A 27,905-nucleotide genomic window follows, 5' to 3' on the forward strand; every position below is an offset into this window, starting at 1 on the left:
GTAAGCTGAGGAGACACACAAAACACAAATGGTTTCCAACTAGGTTTTATTTTAGTGTTCAATATTATCAGCAATGATACAGGAATAATTCAGGCAAATATATCACCTTAAATACATCAGAGAAAAAACCCACCATATCAAGCACATCCTGAACTCCAGCAAATGAACATAAAAGCAGAGGACGAAGTCAGCAGCATGAAATTAAAGTGCTTTTTGCCACAGTTCTTTCAGAGTCTCGCCCTCAGTGGTGTAATTTCAATTTTACTTATTGTATAAGAAGCTCAAAATCTCATTCACTGCCCAGAGGCTACATTCAAAAAAAATTCATGTTTAGTTATTCTAAATAACCCCCCCCCAAAAGCACAAGATTCATTGGAATTGTGTGACACTGATTTCTCCAGACACACTGGGAGGTAACCACCATCCAGGCTGGCAAAAAGCTCAGAGCGTCCTCCCGCCGCACGGCGGCCTCGGCCAAGTCCAGCGCTTTGTTCCACGCACCAGGGTAGACTGAGGGTTTGAAGGACAAGCGGGCACCTGGGGAGCTCGCCACCTGCATGCCACCCGCCAGTGAGCAGAGGCCACCAAGTCATTTCCCCAAAGTCGGAGGGCGGGTGGATTCAAGAGAGCAGGACAAGCCCCACCTCTCTGCCTGAGCCTCTTTCTGGGAGAGACGTGCTGCTGGCTTCTAGGAAGTTCTCTGACCTGCCCTGCAAAGGCTGTCACCCGAAGGCTGTTTGCCCCAGACAGTTAACACCTTGGAGACAGGAACCTGCCCCCACTTTGACCGGTAACAATCCCCAAACTCAACAACAGGAAACACTTCTCAAAATCAACACGAGGCCCCATGTGTCACCTGGAGGCTCTGGGATCAGGGAGGGTGGGAGGCTGGGTGCTGGGTTCCCCGCACTGTCTCTTGGCCACGTGCAGCATCGCTGGCACAGGAGACTTCATCCAGAGGTCTGGTGGCCAAGGGCAGCTTGGGCTGAGGTGGGGTGAGGGGTGGGAACATGTCTCTTATAGAGCATCAAGCTAGTAGAGTGGGCTCTCAGACCCCACGAACCCCTCACAGAGCAAGGTCAAATGCAAGGTCCTGTTCTGCATCAACTCCAGATTCTCTAGCTGTCCTGGGAGGGGCCCACTCCTCTCAGCCTGCCGCCAAGGTTCCCTCCTTCCGCCATCTTTCCTTCTACTACATCCTTTAACTATCTGCACCAACCTATCTTTCATAAATAAGAAGCCAGACTGATAGGCTAAGGACCGAAACCAGAACAAGAGACAGAATGAGGAGAAGGAGGCAAGTCTCCCCCCATCATGGCCCTGGCCGCCTGTGACGGCAGGGGCACTGGGACACGCCCTCCACACATGCCACTCAGCGTTCCAGCTACCTCTGCACTCTCAGCCCCGCCACCAAGACTGAAGGGCTGGTCTGGAAGCCTCTGCAGATGGGATGAGGTATGAAAGCCGAAGGACCAAACTGACACGTAAGCCACAGCCATCCTGGGACGGCCTTGGCCTTCCTGGAACTGTTCCCAGCGCAATCCGGGAAGAAAATGCAACCACCCCCTAAGGTGGCCTTTCTCTGTGGGTGTGCTGGGGTGCGTGGTAGGCAGGTGCGCGTGGGTCAGTGTTAGCGTTGGCTGGAGGAGGGGGTGTCTTGCCTGATATCCTTAAAGGCCCAACCAGGCCTTCTGCAATGCTGGCTGATCCCAAGACCTCATCAAGCAATCATGATTCTCAATCAACAGAGCCTGACAAAACCGAGAATAGACTCGACTTAACTCCTCAGTATCATGCTGTCTGGTCATCATTGAAAAAAACAAGTGTCCTTTAGGGGTATGAGCCGGAATATCTTCCTGCAACAGCAGGCAAAGGAGGGGGAAAATAACTAGCGTCTCAGGGCTCAAAACGGTGGGAGACAGTGGGTGCTTTCATTCTCACGGTGGCGGCAACGGACAGGAGCTGCACGTGGCCCTGGTGGGAGGCCCCTCGCGGCTGGCAGCGCTGCCCCTCCCTACGCAGGCTCCGGCTCCGGGCTGCCCACTATCTGCTGGGCTGCAGGTACTGGTGCGTGAACATGTTGAGTTCGCTGTCCAACCAACCAGCTTTATTCCTGCAGAGAAACGGTTACCTTGTAGCAGTAACAGCTGATAACAAGTAAGAGCACTATGTGCCAAGGCCAAGTGCTGCTCTACCGGACACTTGACTTGTACAGACTCATTTACTCATTATCCCTCCAATATCCTCCACTTCACCGATGAGAAAAATGAGGCCCAGAGAGGTTCAATAACTTCCTACGGTCACGCGACCAATCAGCGGTGGAAATAAAATCAGGTTTTTCTGACCCTCAAGCTCTGTGTTTGCTTCATGCCGGGACCACGGGTAAGTCCCTGGACTGTTGGGAACAGTCTTCCTGCCTGTCAGCAGGAGGCTGGGCTGCTCACACGCAGCCCTTTTCAGGTTCACCCTGTCGCTGCAGGTGACAAGCAGCAGAGACACCGCCACCCCGAAGCCACACGCCGCGTGAGGTTTCCCCGGGGATGAGCAGCGTGTCTCTAGAACACAGCTGTCCCAGGGCAGTGGGCGGGGAGGGCAAGGCCCACCAACGCCCTCTGATGCAGCTCCCCTCTGTGCTGACGGCAGGGCGGGGGCAGGAAGAACAGAGTCCCCGTGTGCTGATGTTATCCCGGCCTGAGTGGGCCGAGGGCTTCTGCAGAGCACTCGCACACTCAGCTCTGTGACTGTGTCATGAAACCTTACTCCATTTCAGAGATGAAAGCAATGAGACATAGGAAAGCTCAGCGATTTGCCCAAATGGGGGTGCCAGGACCAGAAGCCAGGACTCCTGACTCCTGAGACCCATCCTCTCCCCAGCAACCTGCTGCTGGAAGCTCTGACTTTCAACAGAGACCCTACGCAGACCTGGGTTCTGCTCCGGGTTCTGCCGGTCACCGGCTACCTGGCCGGCTCCCCTGTGGACACGCATGCTGCTGTGCCACACCGTGAAATGGCGGAAAGCGGGGGCCAGGTGTAGCCCACTGTTCCCGCCGACGGTAAAGGACAATCAATGTGTGGAGTGTCAGAGAGTGCTGGAGCCTAGCATGCCTGGATTCTTCTCCTCCTGGCTTGACCACTTACTGTGGGATCCCAGATAAGTTACTTAACCTCTCTAGGCCTCGATCTTCCATTTTATAAAGTGAAGGTGATGATACGTCCCTAAAGGGACACTGAAGATGGGATAGCACGTGTCAAGTGCCTGAGACACCGCGGTTAAGGACGTGCCTGTGAGCTGTAACCCCAGGGACCAGACCTCCTCTGCTGCCACATGGCCAACCTCACCTGAGCAGTTTGGCTTTGCTCTGCAGTGAATCAAGAACCTCAATTTTCTTGTTCATGGCGGCAATTTCCTGCTCCAGGTTCTCCCGGGTGACATCAACTTGCTGGCACAGATGAGCAAAGGTCCCAGACAGTTCCCTGAGGGGGAGAGTCAGGATCAAGCAGGCCACGTCGGTGGTGAAGCAGCCAGCCCATCTGTCCCCTGCGCCTGTCCTGGTCTGTCAGAATCGTCCCTGCCCGCTGCTGAGGCCGCGGACATCACAGCCACCACACGCACTAGCGTCAGCACAGAGCAAGAACCCGGAGCACAGAGCAAGGCGCCCCGGCTTGGGCACGAGAGACCAGGATGCAGATCGCGGCCCCGCTGCTAATCAGCCGAGTGCAGGAGACACATGACTCCTCTTCTCATCTCAACTTCCTCATTTTGAAAAACAAGGTGCCAATAAAAACGTCTACCTCAAAGGGCTCGGGGAGAAATTGAAGAGTTAGGTGCAAAATGCCTAGCAGAGGGCCTGCCACATAGCAATAAAAGGCAGGCAGCCAGCACCTTCCTGACCACCACCCAGATCAAGCCATCCATTCCCACCTGCCCTAAGATACGCCATGAAGAATGGGCTGTGGCTCAGAACATCAAAGCTACGCCCACAACCCAAGCCCTTCGAGGTAACCTTTAAAAGATGGCTACAGGTAACACCCCTCGTCTTCCCATGTCTTCCTTCCTTGGGAGACCAGAGGCGCACTTGGTCCCAGCCCAGGACGTAAGGTGTCCTTGGAGACCCCTCCCCGATCCCTAGCCTCCACGCTGGCTGCACAGCTGAAGGCCAGAGTCAGACAGCGCTCAGGGCCCAGTGGTTTCCAGGTCAGGTTAGGAGGAAACCTAGAGGGCAGTCCTGAACCACGGGAGCCGGCACCGGCCCCTCGGGGCTGACGGGGCCACTCACTGCTGGACTTGGTGGCTGCAATTGGAGCCGGTATAGCTGATGATGAGCTGCAGCTTCTCGCTGGCGTACTCTACAAACTGGCGCTTGAAGGCCCTCTCCTTGGCCTTGGCGGTCCAGGTCAGACGCTCGTAGACGTACAAGAGTCCATAGAGGCCAAGGGAGAGGGCGATGAGCCGCCAGCCCACAGCCTTCCACACCTGCAGAGGCACAGTGGTCAGCGGGCACAGTCCCTCTGCCATCCCACCGCCCATCCTCTCAGCCAGGACTTTCCCAAGAGCCTCTGTGCTTCTACTCAGAACACTCCTTTCAATGTCTTCCTTGGTCTCACTGAGGCCAGAAGGGCAGGGACCTTGTCTAGTTTGGAGACGAGGGAAACTTAGTGTGGGCCACACAACATGACTTGTGCGAAGTCCACCTCTGTGGTTGTGAGCACCAGAAGCACAGATCCAGGCACAGAAAAATCTTAAAGATAAACGTTGGAGTACTCTGAAGGGACCTTCCATTCTGGTGACACTGACAAGCAGAATTCTGCACATCGGTCCTCAGTAGATGGCTTCTTTTGGTCTGGTTTGTAACACTTTGGTTGGAGGCAGTGTAGTTACAGTCAAAAAGCACTGGACTTGGAGCCAGAAATCGAGGCTCTAGTGTGAAGCCCTTCCTTGGCTGTGTGACCTTGGGCAAGTTTGTTTACACCTGTTTCCTCCCAAAATAGGAATAACGGCCCCCACCCAATTCTCAGGGTTGTTTGGGTAAAATGAGACACTGACTGTAAAAAGGGTTACATAACCGTCAAGTGTCAGCTTCTCAGATCATGACCCTCTGCCAGGTCACCATCTGTGAAAAAAAAACCAGAGCATGTACCATCTACAGGCCAGGAGGGAGGGGACCTCAGCTCCAGCCCGCCCTAGTCTTACAGGCTGAGAATGGAATTCCTGGCAGTTTTGTTACAGTTACGTTCTGCCACCACTCCACAACTCAAATGACCATGACAAAGAGAACTTTCCCACATCATCAAGAAAATTCAAGGCATAAATAACTCTAGCTGCAGTGTGTCTTGGATCAAGACATAGGAGTACCCCAGTAATCAAGAAGGCAGCCTGTGATCTCAGGCCTTGGGGCAGAAAGAAAGGGCAATAAAACTGCAGCTGGAGAGACAAGGGTTCAAGGCCCAGCCTGGCCTCTTTCTGTCTCAAGCCCTTGCAAGTTTTGCTCTCGGTTTACTCACATACCAGTGAGAAACTCCTGGTCATACCCACCTCTCTAGAACCCAGGTCCGTCAATTTCTCAGGTCACTTCCCTACCCTACTGGCCCTACAGGGGAAAGAATATGGTCCTGGAGTCAGATGGGGCCAGAGTTCAAATCCTAGCTGTGTGTACTTGGCAAGCCAACTGCAGATGTTCTTCTGTAAAACGGGAACCTAAATGTCACGTTAGTTGAGTGAGACTTAAATAAGTCAATAAATGTATGTTAAAGGGCTAAGGCTACACGGCTCCTGAGATCACAGCAAAAAGTCATCACGGATGTGAAGTGCAGGGCCGATGCGGGGACACCCACCAGACTGTGCCTCTCGGTCCCCACACACCTGCCACCCCCCTTCCCGAGCAGGGCTTGTCACTGACCACTCCTCCAACGACGAGAATGCCCATGGAGGTCCTAGAGGTCAGGGAGGCCAGGCCGGTGACCATGGAAACCATGAGCTCCTCCTGGGTGAGGGAGCCCTGGGGCAGTGGGGGCATGCTGGGGTTGGCCGGGGTCAGGGGCATGGGCCGCTGCACCTGCAGAGAGAAACGAGGCAGGGCTAAGAAGATACCGGCCAGTCTCTCATTCTAGGGTCCAGAACAGGGGCACGGGGAGTGGCTCTTCAATTTCCCAAAAAGGAAAATGAGCTTCACATGTAGCAGAGAATTTAAGCTCCTAACAGACCTGCTGGCCCAAAGGTGAGCACCGTGGGGTACCACAGAACGGGAGCAGTGGCTGCCCTGGAACGCTTCAGCACAGGTCCCCAGGTGTGGGACGTGGCCCGAGAGCAGCCCGGGCAGTAACTCCAATGGTACAGAGATGGGGGGTTCAACATCCAAACGTGAAAATGGTGGTATGTGGACAGGTAGGTCATCTATATTTAATAGTTACATGCTCACTTTAACATGTAATAGAAAAAAAAATGCAGCTTGCATTTGTAATTTCACAAATATTAGTGCTTAGGATAAAGCTAGGTTGATTTGTGGCAAAAACCTGACCGTGGTGGTGGCCCACATGCCACGGCTGTGACCTCAGGGCACCCCTTTCAGAACAGTTTGTGTGCCTGGGGTGCAGACTGACCTCCCTTGATGCCCGAGGGTGCGGGACTTCGCTTGCCTGGTCGTTGTAGCCCATCAAGGCCCGGCGGCTGTTCTTGGGGCCCAGGAACCTGTTCACCAGCATGGTCCACCCGAGAGAAAAATGAAACTCGATGTCCTCCTGAAAGTCAGCGCACAGCTTGTCGCAGTTCAGGTCGTAGCTGAGGGAGAAGCACTGCCGAGGGACCAGCAAGTCTATCTGACTCCGCATAGACACAGGAAGGAGGGGTTTCAAGCCATCTGTCAGGAACAGAAATGCGGAGAAAGCACAGCAGCTCAGCCCCGTGCCACGCCAGGGCTGAGCCTCAGAACACTCGCTGCGGCCCAGGACGCTGACGGTGAGGCCCAGAAACCAGGCCTGGAAGAGCGGGCCAGTGGGCGAGGGGATGCAGGCCAAGGCTCCACACCAGCTAACGTGCGGATTTAAGGAGCAGGCCGAGCTCTCAGCCTCTGCTAGTTCCAGGTGGTAACACAACACACCCCACGGGGACCTCCCTGGTGGCGCAGTGGTTAAGAATCTGCCTGCCAGTGCAGGGGACACGGGTTCGAGCCCTGCTCTGGGAAGATCCCACGTGCCGTGGAGCAGCTAAGCCCATGCGCCACAACTGCTGAGCCTGCATTCTAGAGCCCGTGAGCCACAACTACTGAGCCCACACGCCACAACTACTGAAGCCTGCATGCCTAGAGCCCGTGCTCCACAGCGGGAGAAGCCACTGCAATGAGGAGCACACGTACCACAGCAAGGAGTGGCCCCCGCTCGCCGCAACTAGAGAAAGCCCGCGTGCAGCAACAAAGACCCAACGCAGCCAAAAATAAATAAATAAATTTATTTAAAAAATAAAAAAAGGACGCCCTCCCCCCACGACCAACCCCCCACGTCTATGTGTGGAATGAACTCATGACACATGCCCAGAACCCCAAGGTGTGGAGCTGACTCATCATAAAAGGTGACAGACAAGGAAAGGCCGTTACTTCTGTAGACTGGCCTGAAACTGATCTTTGGGCAGCCCAGGGACCAGGTCCCGAGGCCCCCGCAGCACTGACCTATCATCTCCTGCTGCATGGTCTGCAGGGAGCTGGTGATGGCCGTGGAGCAGCGGTCCGACATATTTCGGCCCAGTCCTTCCTCTATATGGCGGTGCAGTTCCTGCAGCCAGAAGAGAGGTGAAGGGAAGCGGCGCCCTCTGCCAGAGGTTCCCTTTGGGGAGTCCAGGGACAGGGAAATCCGAGGCTGGTCAGCCCAGGCCCACCAGGCGACAGCGGCAGGCAGGCCGCATGGGAGCCCGGGGCTCGTGTCCCCGGCTGAGGGGCCCTGACTCAGAGCAGCAGGGCTGAATCGCCGTCTGCTTGGTGATCCCTTCCAGTAACCAACAGGGAATAAGGGGAGCCCCTGCCCAGAGCACCTGCCACTTAACGACTCACATTCTTATAAACCTTGAGGACCACTGGGGAAGGGTGGAAGTCCATCTGGTACTCGTCCACCAGCACAGAGAGGCGCCGGATCTCCTCAGCCATCGCGGTGGACACCTACAGCAGAAGCAGCGTGCTGGTAAGCGTCAAGGAGGAACGTGGTTCAATTCCGCAGCACCAGGAGAGAGTCTAACAGACTCTAACACACTGGATATCTTTCCCCTCACCCATGCAGTGTCCTCAGCTGATCTACGGAATTAAAAGTTTTTGAGGTAGAGAGACTGGCTGACCAAACACTCCTGTAAGATATGGAGGAGAAGGCCCAGAGGAGGGGGGACTTGCCCAGGGTCACACGATGGAAGAGCAAACCCAGGGAGGCGCCACGTTCTTGAATCAGGGCCACGACTTCCTCCTGGAAGGCTGAGGAGCCCCCAAGGAATAGGACGTCTGTGTTTTCACTTTTCTAGCTCCCCAGCCTCTACTCGGAGTCCACATCTCCCCAGTGTGCTTCCTCTCCCGCCTCTCACCTGCCTCTCAACTTCCTCCGTAATCTGCTTAATTCGCAGTTTGTAGTCTTGCGCCAAGAGCTCCAGCTGCTTGTCAATAAATCGCAGCCGCTCCTGCCGCTCTTCACGCATTTCCAGGCAGTAAACCCTGAAAGGAAGAGCTCTGGTTACGCGACGCAGGTCCCCACACAACTAAGCAGAGAAGCAAGAGGTGACGCGGGGAAGCCTGTGTGGGCCCCAGCGGTGATCCTGGCAGTTCCACGCACATCCCCGGACGCCTGCTCTTCCCCTTCCCAGGTATGAGGGAGAGATGGCGCCGACAACTCACTCCAGTTTTCCAAATTTGGAAGATGTGGTGGTGACCGACAGGGGAGGGTGCTTTCAGGGGCTTTAGAACAAGTTCTGCCAATTAATATAGAAAAAAATCACTAGGATAATCAAGAAAAAGAAAAAAGAGGTACTACACTACCCAGAAGCCTGGCCAAATTCCCCAAGTCTGAATTACTGATGGGGTCAGGGAAATGGGAGTTCCAGCATACACTGCTGGTGGGACCTTGGACGGGTTCAGATGTTTCAGAAAGCCACAAGTAAAACTGAGTAAAACTGAAATGCATATACCCTAAGAGGAAACCTTCCACCTCCAGGAATTAATGCTAGACTCTTGCAGATGTGCACAAGTGGACACACAGACTGGCATCCACTGCAGCAGGGTTTGCAATAGCAAAATAATGAAATCTAAAAATCAATCTACGGGAAAATGAGGTACATTCACAACGGACTACTCTACAGCAGCTAACAGTCCTAAACTCCATCTACAGGTATCAACAAGGACAAAGGGTAAAAACGATGCTGAGTGGAAAGAGAAGCCAGGTGCAGCATGATCCCGTACCTGCACATTTAAAGCACTTGCAGAGCAACATTATGTATTCTTCAGAACTTACATAAAAAGTACTGCTTAATGAATGACAGGACTACACACCAAATTCATGATTGCAGTTGCCTCTGAGGAGTGGGCAGAGGGACACTGGGACAGGGGCTGAAGAATCAAAGGGTATTCAACATTTTTTTCTGTGTTGTTGTTGTGGTTTTTTTTTAACATCTTTATTGGAGTATAATTGCTATACAATGTTGTGTTAGTTTCTGCCGTATGTCTTTTATTTTAACTTAAAAATATAGCAAATATTGTCAATTCTGTGCAATGGAAGCACGGTATGCTATTCTCTGTACTTTCCTATATTTTAATTTCTCCAAAAAAAGGGTATTTTTAAGAAGTATGTCCTGCTTCAACTCTGAGAACGGCTGCTGTGCTCGGCGCAGCACTGGCCCCAGGCCGCCAACGTGGGCTCGTGGGGAGCCTCGCTGCACAGGCCAGGTGGGACGGACAGACGCCCCACGGCCTCCTCACCAGGCTGCTCCTCGTGGCTCGAACGGGGCCTGGAGGGAGCCCTGAGACTCCGATCTGGCGGCCAGGCTCTGGCCCTGGGCCGGGTCCAGGCCGCGGTGAGGCGGTCACTGCCACGCTCCCTCCTGTTACCTCCGGGGCTCTTACCGCTGCTCCTGCGCCGCAATGTGCAGAGAGTCCATGATGAGGCGAACAGCCTCCGCGATCTGCTTGGCCCGGACCGTGTGCTGCTCAAACTTGGTCTTCACAGCCGACTGGGAGATGCACTCCTGGAACACACAAGAGGCACAGAGGGGGGCAGAGGCCACTGGCCAAGGGCCAGGCTCTGGCATCCACTGCCAGGGACACGGCTGGAAAGAGCCGGGGAGGCACAGAATCGCCAGACACCAGGATCAAAGGCTTGTGCTCACCTCAAATCTCCTCTCAAAATTCTGAAACTCAAACATCCTCACTTGAAAGCCTTCTGCAAGAGCGCCCCCTAGGAGAATTGCACCACATTAGTCGAGAAATAACTCGCAGCCGAGAGCTTCTCACTCAGGGCTCTTCTCACCACCTCGTTCTCAGAACTGTTTCTACTGGCTGACTTAGTATGAGACCCAAAGACTCAAATGTTCGGGAAAAGCAAGAAGCTGGTTCCATCGTCACCTCCTTCGGGCATGCCCTGGGCCTTCTGGATCCTGGCGTTGAGCACCTCCTTGGCAGACACAAAGAAGATGCGGTCTCCAGCCTGGCCTCGATCCACCACGCCCAGCTCGTCCACCAGGAAGCTGGTACAGCGCTCCATGTGCTGCCGCCGTACCTGGAGCCCAAGCAGACGGGCGTTACGTGAGCAGGCAGGGTGCGGGTGGGCCCCTCCTGATGGAGCCCGCGGTCCCCAACTGCTTCTTTTCTAAAACACAGATAATCTGTTAACACAGCTCAGGATTCAAAAGGTACAAACACACATGCAGCGACCATCTCCCACCATCTGTTCTCCAGCCACCAGGCTCCCCAGAACCCACGTCACAGGGGTTCCCCCGGGTACAGCCTGTCAAAGACAGCTGGCGCATCAACAAGATGAAATGCTTACATGTGCCCCAAATTGCCTTGTTAGAGCCTACAGAGTGTCTCACTTTGGCGCCCCAGAAGGAAAGGAACCTGGGGGGGGGATTGGTCAAGAAACCTACACCTGGACTCTGTACTGACAAGCTGAGTCTACCCTGGGCCTCGTTTATTACATGAGTGGCCGCACCCCAAAATCCCTCCTAGCTCTGAAGCCCTAGGGTTCTACTGCTGGAACTTAAAAGTGATGACAGCCTCTTGTGGACACCTGCCACATGCCAGGCCTTTTCTCAAAGTTAACAGATTTCATCCTCTCAACAACTCTATTATATCCAACTCACAGGTGAGGATTTACCGGAGGGGTTAGGGAATTTACCAGTCACACTGCCCAGTGTCAGCCCGCTGACTACATGCTTTATCATCACCCCATATCACCTGTCTGTTACTCCTTTTTCTTTCATTTCACGCATAAAAAGTAAAGCATTCTGAGCTGTTGGTAAGAACCAATTATTCTTCACTCCTCTTTTAAATTTCTTTCCTGGATGTCTTTCTAAAGCTAAGCCTGTTCTATAATGATTAATTCTTTATGAACTAAATAAAGAGAGCAAGCAAGGGTGCAGCAGCTAACGTGGTAGGGATGCTTCTCAGACCTGGAAGAAAACCTTTTGAAGAGTAGAGGGGTCCGGGAAAGCGAATGGGAGAAGTGAAGGGTTTGCGTTTTGTTGCTGTTGTTTTTTTTTGCCGCACCACACAGCAGGCAGGATCTTAGTTCCCGGACCAGGGATTGAACCCGTGATCCCTGCAGTGGAAGCACGGATTCTTTTTTTTTTTTTTTGCGGTATGCGGGCCTCTCACTGTTGTGGCCTCTCCCGTTGCGGAGCACAGGCTCCGGACGCGCAGGCTCAGCGGCCATGGCTCACGGGCCCAGCCGCTCCGCGGCATGTGGGATCTTCCCGGACCGGGGCACGAACCTGTGTCCCCTGCATCGGCAGGCGGACTCTCAACCACTGCGCCACTGGGGAAGCCCCTGGAAGCACAGATTCTTAACCACGGGACCTCCAGGAAAGTCCCAAAGAGTTGTTTTTGTTTTTTCAGTTTGTTTTTGTTTGGTTTTGTTTTTGCCACACTGCACGGCTTGTGGGATCTTAGTTTCCTGACCAGGGATTGAACCTGGGGCCTCAGCAGTGAAAGCACTAAGTCCTAACCACTGGACCGCCAGGGAACTCCCACGAAGGGGTATTTTTAAAGCCATCAGCGACCCCAAGGAACACCCGGGACTTCTTTGGTGCTGAAATTCATTCAGGGATGTGGCCTGGGAGAGCATAAAGAGGGTCTGGGTAGACACATGGGGTAGCATTCCCCAAACTGCTGGGTAAAGAGGCACCCACCTCCTCCATGTACTCAGGCTCCGAGGCGGACGCGTCCCAGCGGTTGTTCAGGATGAAGATGTTAGGGCGGGACAAGCGCTCGCTCACCTTGTGGAAGAACTGCTTTTCCTGGATGGGGGGGAAGACCTCAGTGGGGGAGGAGCTGTGCCAGCCGAGGCCCTGCCAGCCCGCCCACTCAGCTGGGTCCTCGGAGTGTGGGAAAAGGCGGAGGAGGGGTTACCGTCTGCATCAGGGTGGACTCTGAGTTGGCCACCAGCACAAACACATCGGCGTCCAGGCAAAATTTGTCAATCCAGCTGTCCAGCTCTGTGGTGACATCGATGCCAGGGCTAGAGGCGACAAGGATAAACTGTCATCGGACACACAGACCATGGGCCCCATTCTTCCTGCTCTGAACAGACCTGAGGCAGCCAGGCAAAGGAGGAGAAAGCTATAGAAGGGAGAGAAATTGGGCCTGGCCCTTATTGGAGGGATTTTTACTTTTCATCTCATATCCTTCCAGACTCTGAAAATGTGGTTTTTGCCATACGCGTCTATCACTTTTATAAAAACGTAATGATCTGAATTTTACTTTGGGGGTATATAATTAAGGTGAAGCTCTGTATTTATGTGAGTCTGGCAAGCACCCTAGTACCCCACTTCTTGGTATAGTTACAGCCTGTCCACAAAGCAGGAGCAAAGTGTTCCTTTGAGAAAAATAAAATACAACATGGACCTCACCACCGCAAGCTCCACCCCCCCGCCCCCAATAAACATACTAATGTTGGGCTGAGGCCGAGAACCTTCCCAACTTTTGAGCATCCTCCCTATCCCTCTTTACAGGCCATCACTGGGACATCTTCAGGGCCCTGACATCTGCCCAGGGATACAGTAACCAGACCCTGGAGGAAATCCAAGAGGCAGGAAGATTTGGTTGAGCCAGTTTGAAAAGCAATACTTAAGCAGAGCAACAACAGGACCTAGGGGATCCTGGCCTGGGTGGTCCAGAAATGGAAACCTGGTGCCCTCCCAGTTTGGACCTCCTGGGGAGGCACCTGCCCTCTTACCTGTCCATTAGCACAAGGTCATCTTTGAGAAGCGGACACTTGGAGTTGGGCCACATCACACTCACCAGGCTGCCGGCATGCAGCTGCTCGTCCTGGTGAAGGGCGTGGGCCAGCTGGTTCACAGTCTGATGGGGGAGAAGGGAAAGAAAGATCAGGGCTGAGGAAGAGCCTCCAGCGTGGAGATTTCCAGTGCCATGTGGCCACAGCACGATGGCCTGAGACTGCTGCCTGATCTGCTACCCCTTTTTCTTTCATTTCACACATAAAAAGTCAAGAGCTGGGAGCTGTCAATAAGAACCAACTATTCTTCACTCCTCTTTTGAGCTTCTTTCTTGGATGTTGTCCTAAAACTGAGGGTTTTCTGCATTAATTAATTCTTTATGAACCAAAATGAGCATCTGGCCCCAACCAAGAATGCAGCTGGCTCTCAGAAAAATGAAAACACGCAAGCCCCGAGCTGACGTGTCAGAATCACAGAGCAAATACAGGGATCGCTCTCTGGCAACACGCCAAAGAACAAGGCACATATGCTCTTCATCACGAAGAGAAAAGGCCTGCCCAGCAATTCACAAGGACTGTGAATCCCGACTTCAGGCGCTCCGGCTTTCAGACCCTCCCTGAAGCTCTCGCAACTCCCAAGCAGCCAGGCTAGGACAGGGCCTCCCAGACTCCACCGCAGTGGAGGGCACTGCCTTCTCCTTAGAGCTTCCAGCGGTCCTGGCACAGTGGATGCGCTGGTTGGTCTAAGCCCAGATTTAACCCACCAGCACGCCCAGGGCTGAGAGTCGGGCCGGCGCTGTCCCCTCACCTTGACACTCCTCTTCTCCTCTGAGCCCTCCGTGAGGAGGAAGGCCTCGTGGCCATCCGTGCCCTCCACCCGCAGGAAGCAGTTGGTGGTGTGGCCGATCCCGGAGGGCAGCACTTTGTCCCAGAGCATGGCATTGATCACAGTGCTCTTCCCGTTGCTCGTCCTACGAGGAAATCCCGGCTGTCAGTGAAGCTACCACTATCTGCGTCTCAGGCTGTCACTAAGAAGTTACAGCCTGGAAGTCCAAAGTCTTGTTCTCCACAGTGAGACGTGTGCCCAGACAGGCAGAGAGGGAGGGCTCTCTGTGTTTATGAAAATGCTGGACAAACGCCGTGACCCGTGTCTGTGATGTGCTCCCGGTTCATCGCGGCAAAGCAGCCTACGAGGGGCTCCCCCGGTGTGGCACTGGCACGCAGACACTCACTGCCCTCAAGGGAGCCCACCATCGAGCTTGAGGCTCTCAGCATCACTCTGGAGATGACCTGACTCCGAGGGACAACCCACGCCTCCTCTTCTACTTGGAACCACTGACTCACCCCCAGGGTGTCTTCCTCAGTCTAAGTGACCTCAGCTGAATGACCCCAAAGTCCCTGGTTTTCTACAAAAGGCCAATTTTGCTGCTCTTCTCCCACCATGCTCCTCCCAAACATGAAGCCCCACCTGTCAGTCCCAGCTGATAAGGGCCTGCTACAGGGCAGATACTGTAGCATTCTTGCCCATCACACCCCTTTCCGACATTCTGGGTCTTGAAAACAGCTCTACTCTGCAGACTCATCTCTTCAGCTCACCAAAGCCAGGGCCACACCTCTGAGGGGAGGACGCAAAATGTCAGCCCAGAGGTCTGAGGGCCACCCCTGAGGTGATTAGGGGCAGAGGTGGCAGAGTGCCAATTCCTCAGGCTACCACTGTGCGCACGGCACCCAACCGTCTGGGTGTCTTTTTTTTTTTCCTGTATTGGGCTTTGCTTTTTTTAAAGGTGCTGTGGTATAACACGAAATATGTTCGGTCTTTGTCCCCAGTTCCTGGCACAGAGCTCCTAAAACCCTTGGAATTTCCTGAGTGGCAGGAGTGTCTGCAGTTACTCTTAAGGAGCCCCTGTTGGGCACACCTGTTTATGCTAGTAAGGTGACTCAGGTGGGGCCCCCAGGCAGCCTCAGGATGGGCTGGTCACCAGAAAGACCAAGTGATAAGAGGGTTGGGACTTTCAGCCCCACTCACTGACCTCCAGGAAAAGGAAGGAGGGCGCTGTGGATTAAGCTCCACAAAAGCTCTTGAACAGTGAGAACTGATGAGCTTCAGGGTGGAAGGCAGTGCACCTCAGCTCCACAGGGACAGAAGCTCCTGTGCTCAGGACCCTCCCAGACCTCACCCTGTGTGCCTCTTCACCTGTATCCCTTACAGTATCCCATACTTATATACTAACTAGTAAATGTAAGTAAATGTTTCCCTGAGCTCTGTGAGCCGCTCTAGCAAATTAAGAGGAAGAGGTCTGGGAACCTCTGATCTATAGCCAGTGGGTCAGACGCCCAGGTTTCCGAATGGCACCTGAAGCGGGGGCATCTTGAGGGACCGGGCTCTTAACCTGGGGGATCTGACGCCACCTCCAGGCAGCGTGTCAGAACTGAGTTCACTGTGTAGGCCACCCAGTCAGTGCCCACCGAGAACTGGAGAAGTCCTTGGTACTGTAGCAGACGTTCCAGAGGTGCCTACCAGACCACAAAGTATAACAAGAAGGATATCTGAGGGCTAAAAATATAAAGCACTTAGAAGAAAACATAGGGGAAAAGCCTCATGACACTGGGTTTGGCAATTTCTTAGATATGACATCAAAAGTATAGGCAAAAAAGTATACATAAATTGGACTATATCAAAATAAAATATTTCTGTGCGTCACAGGACAGTTAACAGAGTGAAAAGGCGACCTATAGAATGAGAGAAAATATTTCCAAATCATATGTCTGATAAGGAATTAAATCCAGAACCCCTACAACTTAAAAACAAAAAAACAAAAAAACCACACCAAAACGACATTAAAAAAACCCCCAAACAACCCAATTTAAAAGTGGGCAAAGGACTTGAATAGACATTTCTCCAAGGAAGATATACAAATGGTCAACTAACACATGAAAAGCTGCTCAACATCACTGATCACTAGGAAAATGCGAATCGAAACTACAAGAGATACCACCTCACACCCTTTAGGACGGCTACTATCAGAAATACAGAAAACAAGTATTGGGAGGATATGGAAAAACTGGAACCCCTGTGCACTGCTGGTAGGAATTAAAATGGTGCAGTCGCTATGGAAAACAATATGGTGGGTAGTTCCTCAAAAAATTAAAAACAGGGGATTTCCCTGGCAGTCCAGTGGTTAGGACTCTGAGCTTCCACTGCAGGGGGCACAGGTTGGCATGGGTTCAATCCCTGATCGGGGAACTAAGATCCCACATGCCGTGCAGCGTGGCCAAAAAGAAAAAAAAATTTTAAACAGAATGATCATATGGTCCAGCAATTCCACCTCTGGGTATATTCCCAAAAGAATTGAAAGCAGGGTCTCAAACAGATATTTGTACGCCCACGTTCATAGCAGCATTATTCACAATAGCCAAAAAGTGGAAGCAACAAGTGTCCATCGTGGATGAATGGATAAACACAATATGGTATATACACACAATGGAATATTGCTCAGCCTTAAAAAGGAAGGTATTCTGACAACTGCTGCAACATGGATGATTCTAGAGGACATTATGCTGAGTGAAAGAAGCCAGTCACAAAAAGACAAATACTGTGTGATCCCAGTTACCTGAGGCACCTCGAGTAGTCAGACTCATAGAGACAGGAAGGAGAATGGTGGTTGCCAGGGGGGTGGGGAGAGGGGAACGGGAGTTGTTACTTAACGGGCAGAGTTTCAGTTTTCCAAGGGGAAGAATTTCTGGAGATGGACGGTGGTGATGGTTGTACAACAACGTGAATGTATTTAACGAAACTGAACCATACACTTAAGAATAGTTACGATGGTAAATGTTACGTTATGTGTATTTAATCACAGTTAAAAATAAATAAGAAGGAGAGCACTGAAGCACGCCAGCTGCTTCTCTGCCTTGGGGCCCTCAGGCTGTGATCCCACACAAAGTGCCTGCCTCCCTGCCTGCCCCCCGCTGGGAAGAAAGAAGGTATGAGGGCTTTGAGACTCACCGGCCAAAAAAAGCCACTTTCATGTGCCGCCGGGCCAGCACCTCGCTGATGCCCCTCACTTTGGACAGGTAACCTCTGACGTCCAGAACCTGTTCTTCTGTCGTAACAGGGTCCAGTTCCGCATTCCTGTAGGTGTCTGGAGGCGGAGATTGAAAATGGCTCACCCCACGGTCAGAGTCCCACAGTCACAAGTCTGGAAGGCAGGGTCCACCACCATGGCTCCCTGCTACTCCCTACTGTGGGCCGCAGTGCAGTGAAGAACACGGCTTGGGGGACTTCCCTGGCGGTCCAGTGGTTAAGACTCCAAGCTTCCACTGCAGGGGGTGTGGGTTCGATCCTTGGTGGGAGGTCTAAGATCCCGCAGGCCGTGCAGCCAGAAAACAAAGAACACAGCTTGGGAGCAAGTCTGCCTGAATCCCAATGCAAGAAGTGCTGGTTCTCACCTCTTCCTGGCTCTTTGTGACCCCAAGCAAATGAACCTTCCTGGTCTTAGTTTCCTCACCCTTAAAACACAGATGACAACAGTACCTACTTCATGTGACTACTGAAAGGATTAAATGGATTAAAACACAAAATCGCTAAGAATGGGGGCAGGTACCTAATTAAGTTATATGTTTTTTACTTAACAAATACTTACCAAGTTCTCACTATATGCCAGACACTGTTCTGACTACTTTTCTTTTTTTTTTTTTAATTTTTATTTATTTATTTTTGGCTGTGTCGGGTCTTCGTTGCTGCACGTGGGCTTTCTCTAGTTGCAGCGAGTGGGGGCTACTCTGTTGTGGTGCATGGGCTTCTCATTGCGGTGGCTTCTCTTGTTGCGGAGCATGAACTCTAGGCGTGTAGGCTTCAGTAGTTGTGGCTCGTGGGCTCTAGAGCGCGGGCTCAGTAGTTATGGCTCAGGGGCTTAGTTGCTCCGCGGTATGCGGGGTCTTCCTACATCAGGGCTCAAACCTGTGTCCTCTGTATTGGCAGGTGGGTTCTTAACCACTGCGCCACCAGGGAAGCCCCTGATCACTTTTCAAATACGGTCTCATTTAATCCACGGCGTGTACCCATCAGAGTTAGCAGATGGCAGAGCTGCGATTGGGACCGGGTCCCTGTGCACCTTCACGAGGCCCTGCCTGCTCTGGACCCGCTCACTGCTCCAGCCAGGTCTTGGGCACCCGCTGCCTCGCATGCTGCCTCACCACATCCCCACACCTGCCACTGCTCTGGGCTTTGCTCAGTGCTTCCCCACGCCCCTCTCCCACTCTGAAGAACTAATGCACCGCCTCACGGTGCCTGGCTCTTTCCCACTTAGCCTGCCCTGACCGCCCCTGAGTCTGGTCCCCTTGTTTATGCTCCCACAGTACCCTGTACTTCTCCTATCTTAGCCCTTATCTCACCACAGGGTAGCCGCCTAGCTCACCTATCTGCACCACCTACCACGTGAAGGCCAAGCTGTCTGCCCAGCACCCAGCGCTCAGCAGGTGCACAATGTTCACTAAGCAAACAGATACTAGGATCACTGCACTGCTTCTTCCCAGGGCCCTTGACAGGCAGGTGGATAACGTACGATGACAGATAGGAGCAACTGAGCAAGATCCTGACCCCATCCCATCTAGTACTTGCGCGAGGAAGGTCACGAGCTGGCTGGACAGCAGACGGGTGTTTGCCCCTCAGCACACTCTTGCTGCAATGGACTAAATGTTTATGTGCCCCCATGTGATGACGGTATGAAGGTACAGCTGACCCCTGAACAACACGGGGGTTAGGGCGCCGACTCTCCACTCAGTCAAAACTCAGCATGTAATTTGGTCAGCCCTCCGCATCCACGGTTCTGCATCCACAGCTTCACCCATGGATTCTGTACTACTATACAGTATTTGCTATTGAAAACAATCCACATATAAGTGGATCCGCGCAGTTCACACTCATGTTATTCGAGAGTCAACTGTATATAGAGATGGAGACCCCATGCCTGGGATTAGTGCCCTTACAAAAGAGACCCAAAGGGCTAGCCAGCCCCTCCTGCCGTGCGGTTACATGTGATGATACAGAGAAAAGACAGCAGTCTAGGAAGCTGGTCCTCGCCAGACACCAAATCTGCCGCTACCTTGATCTTGGGCTTCCCAGCCTCCCGAGCTGTGAGAAATTAATGTTTGTTGTTTACAAGCCACCGAGTCTATGGTATTTCTGTCACAGCCTCCCAAACAGACTAAGGCACTTGTGAACCACTGGGCTGACAGGCCCCAGCACGCAGAGCACTGCCACAGCATCCAGAGCACGGCGAGCGCGTTTCAGAGATGCCCAGTGAGTTTCCCCCGCAGCTGGTGCCACGAAAGGAAGTGAGCAAACCAACGAGACCTCCCCACATCCACTGGTCACCCGCTACTCAGACCCATCAACATTCTTCCCTTATGTGGGCACCGGGGTGTGGCCTTTGGACTGCGCCCCAGAGGAAGCTGGCTCTTAAGCCTGTGGCTACATTTAAAAGAAACAGGCAGTAGGCCAACAAGCTCTTGTTACCTGCCCTTTAGAGAACAGTCCCAAGGCAGTAGCCATCCCCTTCGCTAGCCAGGACAATCCCAAATACATCTCAGGATCGCTCCAGTGCTTGCCCTTCTAGTCCGCCAATACGAGAGGCTCCATATTTTCACAAAAAGAGAAACCAAAACACCCACTCCTGATGCCATCACACACACACCTTCATTATTAAGCACGTGTTCGTCCACAGAACCATCTGAGTGAGTCCGAGCATCACAGAGGGTTAGTCTGGGCTCCGGCGGGACAGGGGCCTGGTCTGTCCCATCTCTGCAGGCACAGGGCCAGGCACACCAGAACTATTGCTAAACAAACGATAATAAACTGGAATAATTGCAACCACCGATCTTATAACCCTGAAATTCGAATTTTTAAATGGAACAAATACTTCGGGAACGCCTCTCCTGCTTCAAGCACCACGCTGAGGGCAGGGCATAGAGTCCATGCTTAGTCCATTCGGGCTGCTCGAACAGAACACCATGACTGGGGGCTTAGACACAACAGAAACGTATTGCTCACAGTGCTGGTGGCTGGAAGTCTCGGATCAGGGCGCCAGCTTGGTCAGTGAGGGTCCTCTTCCAGGTGGCAGATTTCTTGTTGTATCCTCACGTGGCGGAAGGGGGCGAGGGAGCTTTGTGGGGTCTCCTTTATAAGAGCCCTAATCTCAGTCATGAGGGCTCCACCCTCGTGACATAATCCCCTCCCAAAGGCCCTACATCCTCACACCAACACTTTGGGCCTCAGGATTCCAACATGTGAACATGGAGGGACAAACATGTACACCACAGTACTGGAACTATTTCCCTTCTTTAAAGGGAGCTAAAGTAGCAGCCTGACATGTAACCCAGCCAGAAGCCAAGGTGCTCCAGTGGAAAGCAGACAGTGGAGAGCAGTGTGTCCCAGGGGCGTTCCCATTGAACTTTTAGGGTTCTGCAGACTAGAATTTGGAACCCCCTGGTCTCACCTGAGCCCCTCTTTCACAAATGAGGAAACCAAGGACAGATAAGATTCAGCCACTGGGTCTTCACTGACAATCCCAGGACCTAGAGCCAAGGTGTGCCTTCTAGAGAGGGAGTCTGGGAAGCCCGTGGCTGGACTTGGTGCTCAGAACTAGTGGGGCCCTGGGAACCAGTCCTTCTCTGCTGACAGAGCAGGGATTAGAGGTTGGGCTCAGATTAGTAACTAGAGGAAAAGGTACTGGTGACACAAGTTTCTTATTCATAGTCCTGTTGTCTAAAAATATCAGTGAGAGAACACCCTGGTCAGGAACAACCAACACCCGGACAGTGCCCGGACTGCTGGCAGCCAGACCGGGCCAAGGAAAACACCTGGGATTTGGAGTCAGAGACACCCGGGTAAAGGCCGCTGTGTCACTTCCAAGGTATCAAACAACTCTCAAAACCTCAATCTGCTTGTCTCTTAGATGAGGAGACGATTCACCTACCCCTCGTGACTAAATGGAACAGAGTTTATAGAATTCTTCAATGACAGGTCCCTTGTTTTCCTGGCCCAATCTCCCCGGAGTCCAATTCCATGATTCCAAGAGCAGAGCACCACTGAAGGTGACAACCCATCTGGTCATGAGCTCCTCAAGAGCAGTGCTGTACTTCCCCATCCCCAAATCCTGCCACCTAAATATTGAGGCTGACAGGCGTGGGCCTGGCTGAGTGGGTTGCCTGTCTCACCTTCAAGGAAAGTGGCGCTCTCCTGGATGTAGGCCCCCAGCTGCTCAAAAATGCCATTGATCTTCTTCTTGGCGGTGACAAAGTGCTTGAGCGGGGAAGCATTCACTTCAGCCATGTGTCTCTTATCCTTCTTGACTGTGATGATGGAGTTGCATCGAGAGAAGAGCAGGGACATTGCGCTGCAAGAGAAAGAAGACACGTGAGCGAACCCAGGGACACCCAGCTCAGGACGTTCTGCTGGCATGCAGCGGGGTGCAGCAGGGGGACAGGCACCAGCTCGAGGGTCCATCCTGAACATGGGCCCTCCAGGACTAGATCAGGGACAGCAAGATCAGAACCAGCACCTCAAGAGTAGGAAGGGACCACTTGGGCCTGTCTCCATGTCACACAGTGTGGGCACCCAGGGCCCTGAGCTCAGGTCTAGCGCTGGCTGTTCCCTGCCTGGTGAACAGGGACAGGCCTGCCCTCCCCATTTCAGAGAGAGACAGAGGGGAACCACAAGGTAACACACAGAGAAGCCCTCTTCCTAGCGTTATGCAGAAAAGAGTGACAGAAATTTCACTTATTTCCTATACATCACCCCCCTGAGAAAAAGCGCTGAATATTGAAAGCAGTGACAGCATAGTGACACTCAAGGTCAGGCCCTCCCACCACCCTGCCCTGGCTACTCTGCTGCCCAGTCCTGATGGCCCTAATTCCTAACAGGTTTTTGGTGTTTGGTTTTATTTTTGGTTGCTGGGGAGGGGTGGAGGAGTGGATGGCAAGGAAGGGTGATCTTCAAATGAGAGAGGTCTACTTCTACAATTTACTTAAAAACGTTTACTGTTCTCTTTCATTTTAAATGTGTACACTGTAGAAAATGTGGAAACTAAAGGAAAAAAAAAATCCACAACCCCACCATTCTGTGACAGGCACTGTTAACATTTGCCTATCATCAGTCTGTTTTTGTCTGGGTAGCTCTCCTGCTCTTATTCAATCACACGCACATCTTTGCAGGCTCTTTTTCTTCACATGGCAATAACATGCGAGGGGCCATGAGGCTTAACTCCAAAGCCCTAGAGATCTTTGCTCAAAGTCAAAAGAGGGAGACAGACCAGAGAAGGTGGTCCCCAGATGTGGCTGGGCATCCCTGGATCGTTCCTCAGAGTTCCCAGCTCGCACAGTGCCATTTCTTCAGTAGAGCCCTCAGACACTGGGAAGTCACAGGGAAAAGGCCTTTCTGAGGATGAGGGGAGTGTGCACAGCTGTGTGTGCCCGGTTCTGCCCTCCTCAACACCCAGCAATTTCTTGTTGGCCCCTCTCCCCCAGCCACCCTAATCACGCCGCTCTCCACCAGACCCGGCACTCGCTCTAGCTGGGAAATGACAGCGCATTGCCCACAAGCGAACATACACGAGAAACTGCCAAAGCATTTGAACCAGTTCCTGAGAAGCAGAAAGAACATCTGGAACAAATGCATAATAACTGAAAAGTGGCCCTTAGGAACTAACCATCCCAAAGGGTGGGCAGAAAGAGAGACACACAGGGAAATGGGGACCCACAGGTTTTGCCTAAACCTACCAATTATTTTGCGCTGTTCCTGATTTCTGGGGAGATGAGAGAGGAAAGTGAGTGTGTGTCCCCCTCCCCAGGAATACACCACAGCTGGGAGATTTTCTAAGCATGGAGCCCACGTGTCAAAGGCTGAAATAAGAAAGACAGCAGAGCTCTGAGAAGGGGAACTAGGAAGAAAATACCACTGGCTCCTCCAAAGCAGAAAAGGAGAGTACATTGAAATCAGGCTTACTGTGGCCCAGCAGGAAAGACTCTTAGAGAAACAGGGGATATGTGTAAGCAGAAGGGGAAAGTCACCGAAAGGAGAACTGGGTCTGGGATGGCATGATGTAGCTAGCATTATAGATAGATTCTGGAATCAGACAGAGCTGGGTTCAAATCGTGACTGTAAATATCTCGGCTGTTTAAACCTCAGAAGCTTGGATTCGTCACATGTACAAGCATGATATCACGTAGACCATGAGAAGATTAAAGATGACATGGCACAAACTCAAAGGTAGTTTTACATGTTATGAAACAACAAGAGTAATAAACTCCACCAGCAAGATCACAAGACTTCCCCCTGGAATAGCCAGCCTTCAGGGGAGGGCAGAGGCAACTCCTCCACCAGCACACCCACAGCTGCCTGACGGCTGCCATGGGGACCAAGGACACAGGTCAGCTCAGGGGTGAGGCTCCGCAGTGCCCCACCCCAGAAGTGACTTGCTTGCAGGCAGCAAGTTCTCAGATCAGCTGGGCTTTTAGAAGCAAGTGCTTTCAAATTCTGGTCATTGTTTGCAAGTCCAAAGGGTATGACACCAAAGGCGTTAGCGTTCAGTAAATGCAAGATTTAAAAGCATACACACTAGTTAAAGCTTAGTGCTTCCAGGTTACCTGGTCTGCTCAGAGTGCAGCCCATCCAGGTGCTGCCCTGCTCTCACATTACCCAGCCTGCAGCGGCATGTCCCGAACCGCCAACCCCTCCAAACTGCTTTCTCTGCCTCTGTTCGTGCCTGAGCTGAGATTCCATGTTCGTGTTACACATGTTGCTTTCAGCCTGGAATCCTCTTTCCTTATTCACCCATTTGGCCTACTCCTCCTGTCCTTCTAGACCCAACGCTCGTGTCACCCCCTCCATGAAGCCTTCCTTGACATCTCTGTGGAGGCCGTGCAACCTTACCAGACTTTTGGCTTTTTTTTTCCGTCATACTTTCTCCCTGTCTAATCTGTGAGCTTCTAGAAAGCCAGTCTCTAATACACAGCAGTGACCTATTTCCATTTCTACTTTCCTCCTCTACAACTGTAAGAGACAGCGTTTGAGATAGTGAATGCCCTAAAGGGGATTACCTTCCTACCCTTCCAATCCTGGAATACATATATTTACTTTTTTCTTAAAAAGCAGCCTTTGGCTAAGTATGTTTCCTACTATTTGGAGTTCAGTGAGTCAAGAGAGTTAAACAAATCTTTCAGATTCCAGAATGTAATCCTTCCAAAGAGCAAGCTGGGCATACGTACGTGCACAAACGGACCACAGCTGCAAGTACACACACACAAGCCAAGATAGGGCCCAGCTATCTTGGGGTTCCACCTGCTGGCTTCCTATGCTTCTAGAGCTGGGGGAAACAGCTGGTTCCTGTTCCTCCTCTGGAAAGCCCTGACAGCCCCTACTTCACCGCAGCGCTCCCAGCAGGCAGGCACAGCCAGTCCCCCAAGCACAGCTGGGCCAGAGTTGAGCTCCGGTACCAGCTATACACTACGTGGCACGCTTCAAGCTGTTGTGACCGCCTCAAAGCGCTCTTGAGGTCGTGGTTTCAGAGAGTTTACAGCAGCATTTCCCAAAGCGTGGTCCACAGAACTGCAGTGGACAAAAATGATCCCACAGCAGAATCAATCTGTAAAACACTATATGCTACAGTCCCCCTCCACTGGAGTACACGAGCACAGCAAAGACTTTGGGAAGGAAGGCCTGTTTAACTGTATTTAACGCAGCATTTCACAAATTTATCTGCAGAAACCCTTCTTCTGTGTCACAGTTTTTAAAACCCTGTGGGTCATACTTTGGGAAAAGCTTCATTCATCCTAGTAGTTTCCCACTCCCACCCCAAAAAAGTGCTGGGGGCACAATATTAACAGATATTAACCTAAGACCAGAACCAAACCCAATTCTAAACTGCTGTTAGGGACTTCCCTGGCGGTCCAGTGGTTAAGACTCCATGCTCCCAATGCAGGGGGCATGGGTTCAATCCCTGGTCAGGGAACTAAGATCTCACATAATGCAGCCAAAAAAAATAAAAAATTAAACAGCTATTAGCACTCCCAGGTACTGAAAAGCTCTGCCTCAACCTAGGCTGTTAGTTAAGGAGGATTAAGTACCTTGGGTATAGGGATAGCAACAGCAAAATTCACCACAAGGTGTGTCTGGATCCCAGGCACAGTCCCTGAGTCCACACCACCTCTTTACCCAGTTTCATGCAGAGCAGCTCCTAGCAGGGAAAATAAAATGGATCCATGGACTGTCTGCTGGCACAACTGGAACAGAGGAAAAGCTGAGAAACTGAAACAAAAGAGTATGCAGGGTAAAGGGGCAGAGCAGACTCTTAGAAGAGCGGTGATAAGGAGCCAACGGGCCAACTTCTGCTGGGCAGAGACGGGGAGGGAGGAGCCAGCACAGCAGAGAACAAACGAGGGAGATAGAGACTCATTCCTCCGGGAGCCCAGAGATCCCAGTCACTTTCTGAACAGTCAATCTTTAAACGGGCTCTCTCGGCAACCAGTGAACTCCTCCATGGAAGGTAAAAGGAACTACAGTTCTTTCCAACGTGGGTTGGAACGCTCCAGCTCTGCGCAGAGATGACCCCATCCAAGAGACTTGCTGCTGGATGGCCAGCAGAGTACACCCCTTTCCACTCCACCCAGATCCAGGGTGCCAGGTGTCACAGCCACCCCACTTACTTTATGGATGGTGAGAGACCTTCACAGGGTGGGCATCATGGACATGGCTGGAGGCAAAAAGATGAAAAGAATCTGAGTTCTCCTCTGTCCTGTCTCAGGTTGAGGTTGGCTACTGATTGTGTTGACTCCACCAATTCTGAGTTATTGGAAAGGAAAAGGGACATGTCAACAGGGCAGGAAAAAAAAACGATGCCAAAGAAGTCTAATCAGGTTTAAAAGCCAAACAAACTCATCCCCGAGGGAAGCTTACTCACTGAGGTATGGGGGTGGTATGTGAGGAAGTGCCCTGGGGAAAAACACAACACACAGGTGCGAGGCCAAGCCCGGGTGTGCACAAACACGTGTTCAGACGTGTGCTGGTGAGAAGCAGGGACCCTGGTAAAGGCACATCCAGAGGGGTGACAGGAGGGGGCAGAACCAGGTCAAGGACTGGGCTTGAGGGCTGTGGCACTGAGGATTAGAGACGGGAAGGTGGAGTTGAGAGAGAGAAGTGGAACTTACTGAAAGCCTCTATCTACCAGATGTTGTAAAATATCTTACTTAATTCTCAATTCCATGGTGCAGAGAGACGCTTGGAACACTTAAGAGATTTATGGGCTGCTAGTTAAGCGGCCAAGCTGGGAACTGAGATATCACCTCCCGTTGACTGTAAAGCTCACTTATTTTCAATTATGGGAAGCTGCCTCACCCGACCCTTGGGGATGGGAAGGGTGACAGTCTGGGAGGAGAGAAAGAGAGTAAATAGAGAAATTAAAGAAACAGGGCAATCAAGGATTAAAACAGACGGGAATGGGCAGCTCTGTCTTCAAGCATCCAAGCAGCTAATTATTCGACATTTTCTGTCTGCCCTCTGTGTGTGTGTGTGCTAGGCGCTAGAGGTAGAGATGGATAAAAAACAGTCCCTGCCCTCAAGGAGGCTTACCATCCACTGAGAAGCCAAACAAGAGACAACTGTGCGAGAGCAAGAAATGCCCAAATTTGGGGAAGTCAGAGCAGGGCGCCTACGGTGATGAACGTAGGCACCTCTCGCGCTGAATAAGTGCAGGCAAATACAGAGAAGTGGATGAAAAAATGGGGAAAGGGCAGGGGTGGGATGTGGTGGTGAAGGGTGAGAAAGCGGGGGTGACAAGAAGCCTTAGGGGACCCCACTCCCGAGTCCCGCGTCCCGCCCCCTCCTGTCAGGGCCGCTGAGGGCCCGGCGGCGAGGCCGGAACGTGGGGACGCCCGCCGGCCCGGATCCTGAGCCCCCGGGAACCCGGCGTCCCACAGGCCCACGCCGGGGGACTCAGGACTCGCCGTGCTGGCCCGGGCCGGGCCCCACCACCCGACGCGCTCGCTCTCTCACCTTCACCTTCCCGGCCTCCCGGTGGCCATCATAACCCCGACGTCACCAACACGCGCCCCCCGGGAACAGGCGGGAGGAGGAGGCAGGACGCACGCGTCACCAGCCGCCGCAGGTTCGCCGTTCTGGTCCCAGTGAGTCGCTGGACTCCGAGCTCAGCAGCTTCCACCCTACTAACGCTTATGGGTCAGGGGTCAGCTGGCTCAGCGCCTGGAGAGGCGCCTCAGCGATCTTTTTCACCGCCCAGGCGTCCCAAGCCGATGACGTAAATTTCGGGTCTCCCGCTGCATCATGGGGGCTGTAGTTCCGCCAGGCGCCGGTAAGGGCTGGGGTGGGCGGGGCCACGAGCTGTCAAGGGGAAAAGAAACCAAGGGCGTAGATTAGAGTTTCCCGCTCTTTCGTTTGTTGCCCCAGAGCCTGACCCCAAGGACCCTGTCTGCTCTGGAATCCAAGCTTG

General features: G+C 52.6%; 1 protein-coding gene across 3 annotated transcripts; it reads right to left on the bottom strand.

The window, feature by feature from the left end:
- Positions 1 to 29: 29 nt before the first annotated feature.
- MFN2 (mitofusin 2) lies at positions 30 to 27,613 on the bottom strand. 3 transcript variants are annotated; one of them, XM_060141408.1, is made up of 19 exons: positions 27,452 to 27,611; positions 26,107 to 26,242; positions 21,622 to 21,800; positions 17,411 to 17,546; positions 14,216 to 14,378; positions 13,408 to 13,532; positions 12,582 to 12,690; positions 12,362 to 12,469; positions 10,578 to 10,731; positions 10,343 to 10,410; positions 10,080 to 10,201; positions 8,552 to 8,678; positions 8,037 to 8,141; positions 7,659 to 7,761; positions 6,634 to 6,854; positions 5,898 to 6,053; positions 4,278 to 4,474; positions 3,340 to 3,474; positions 30 to 2,113 (listed from the first exon to the last, which is right to left on the bottom strand). In XM_060141408.1, exons 3-19 carry the CDS (start codon positions 21,794 to 21,796, stop codon positions 2,044 to 2,046), a joined length of 2,274 nt encoding a protein of 757 aa, XP_059997391.1. In that variant the 5' UTR covers positions 21,797 to 21,800; positions 26,107 to 26,242; positions 27,452 to 27,611; the 3' UTR covers positions 30 to 2,043. The 3 variants fall into 3 exon arrangements, with proteins under 3 accessions (XP_059997391.1, XP_059997389.1, XP_059997390.1); XM_060141406.1 differs by lacking the exons at positions 30 to 2,113; positions 3,340 to 3,474; positions 4,278 to 4,474; positions 5,898 to 6,053 and adding an exon at positions 25,528 to 25,637 and having other exon boundaries at positions 6,057 to 6,854; positions 27,452 to 27,613; XM_060141407.1 differs by lacking the exons at positions 30 to 2,113; positions 3,340 to 3,474; positions 4,278 to 4,474; ... (1 more) ...; positions 26,107 to 26,242; positions 27,452 to 27,611 and adding an exon at positions 24,912 to 25,009 and having other exon boundaries at positions 6,057 to 6,854.
- Positions 27,614 to 27,905: the final 292 nt, after the last annotated feature.

Source organism: Lagenorhynchus albirostris, chromosome 2, assembly GCF_949774975.1.
Source record: "Lagenorhynchus albirostris chromosome 2, mLagAlb1.1, whole genome shotgun sequence".
In the NCBI taxonomy this organism is placed as follows: Eukaryota; Metazoa; Chordata; class Mammalia; order Artiodactyla; family Delphinidae; genus Lagenorhynchus; species Lagenorhynchus albirostris.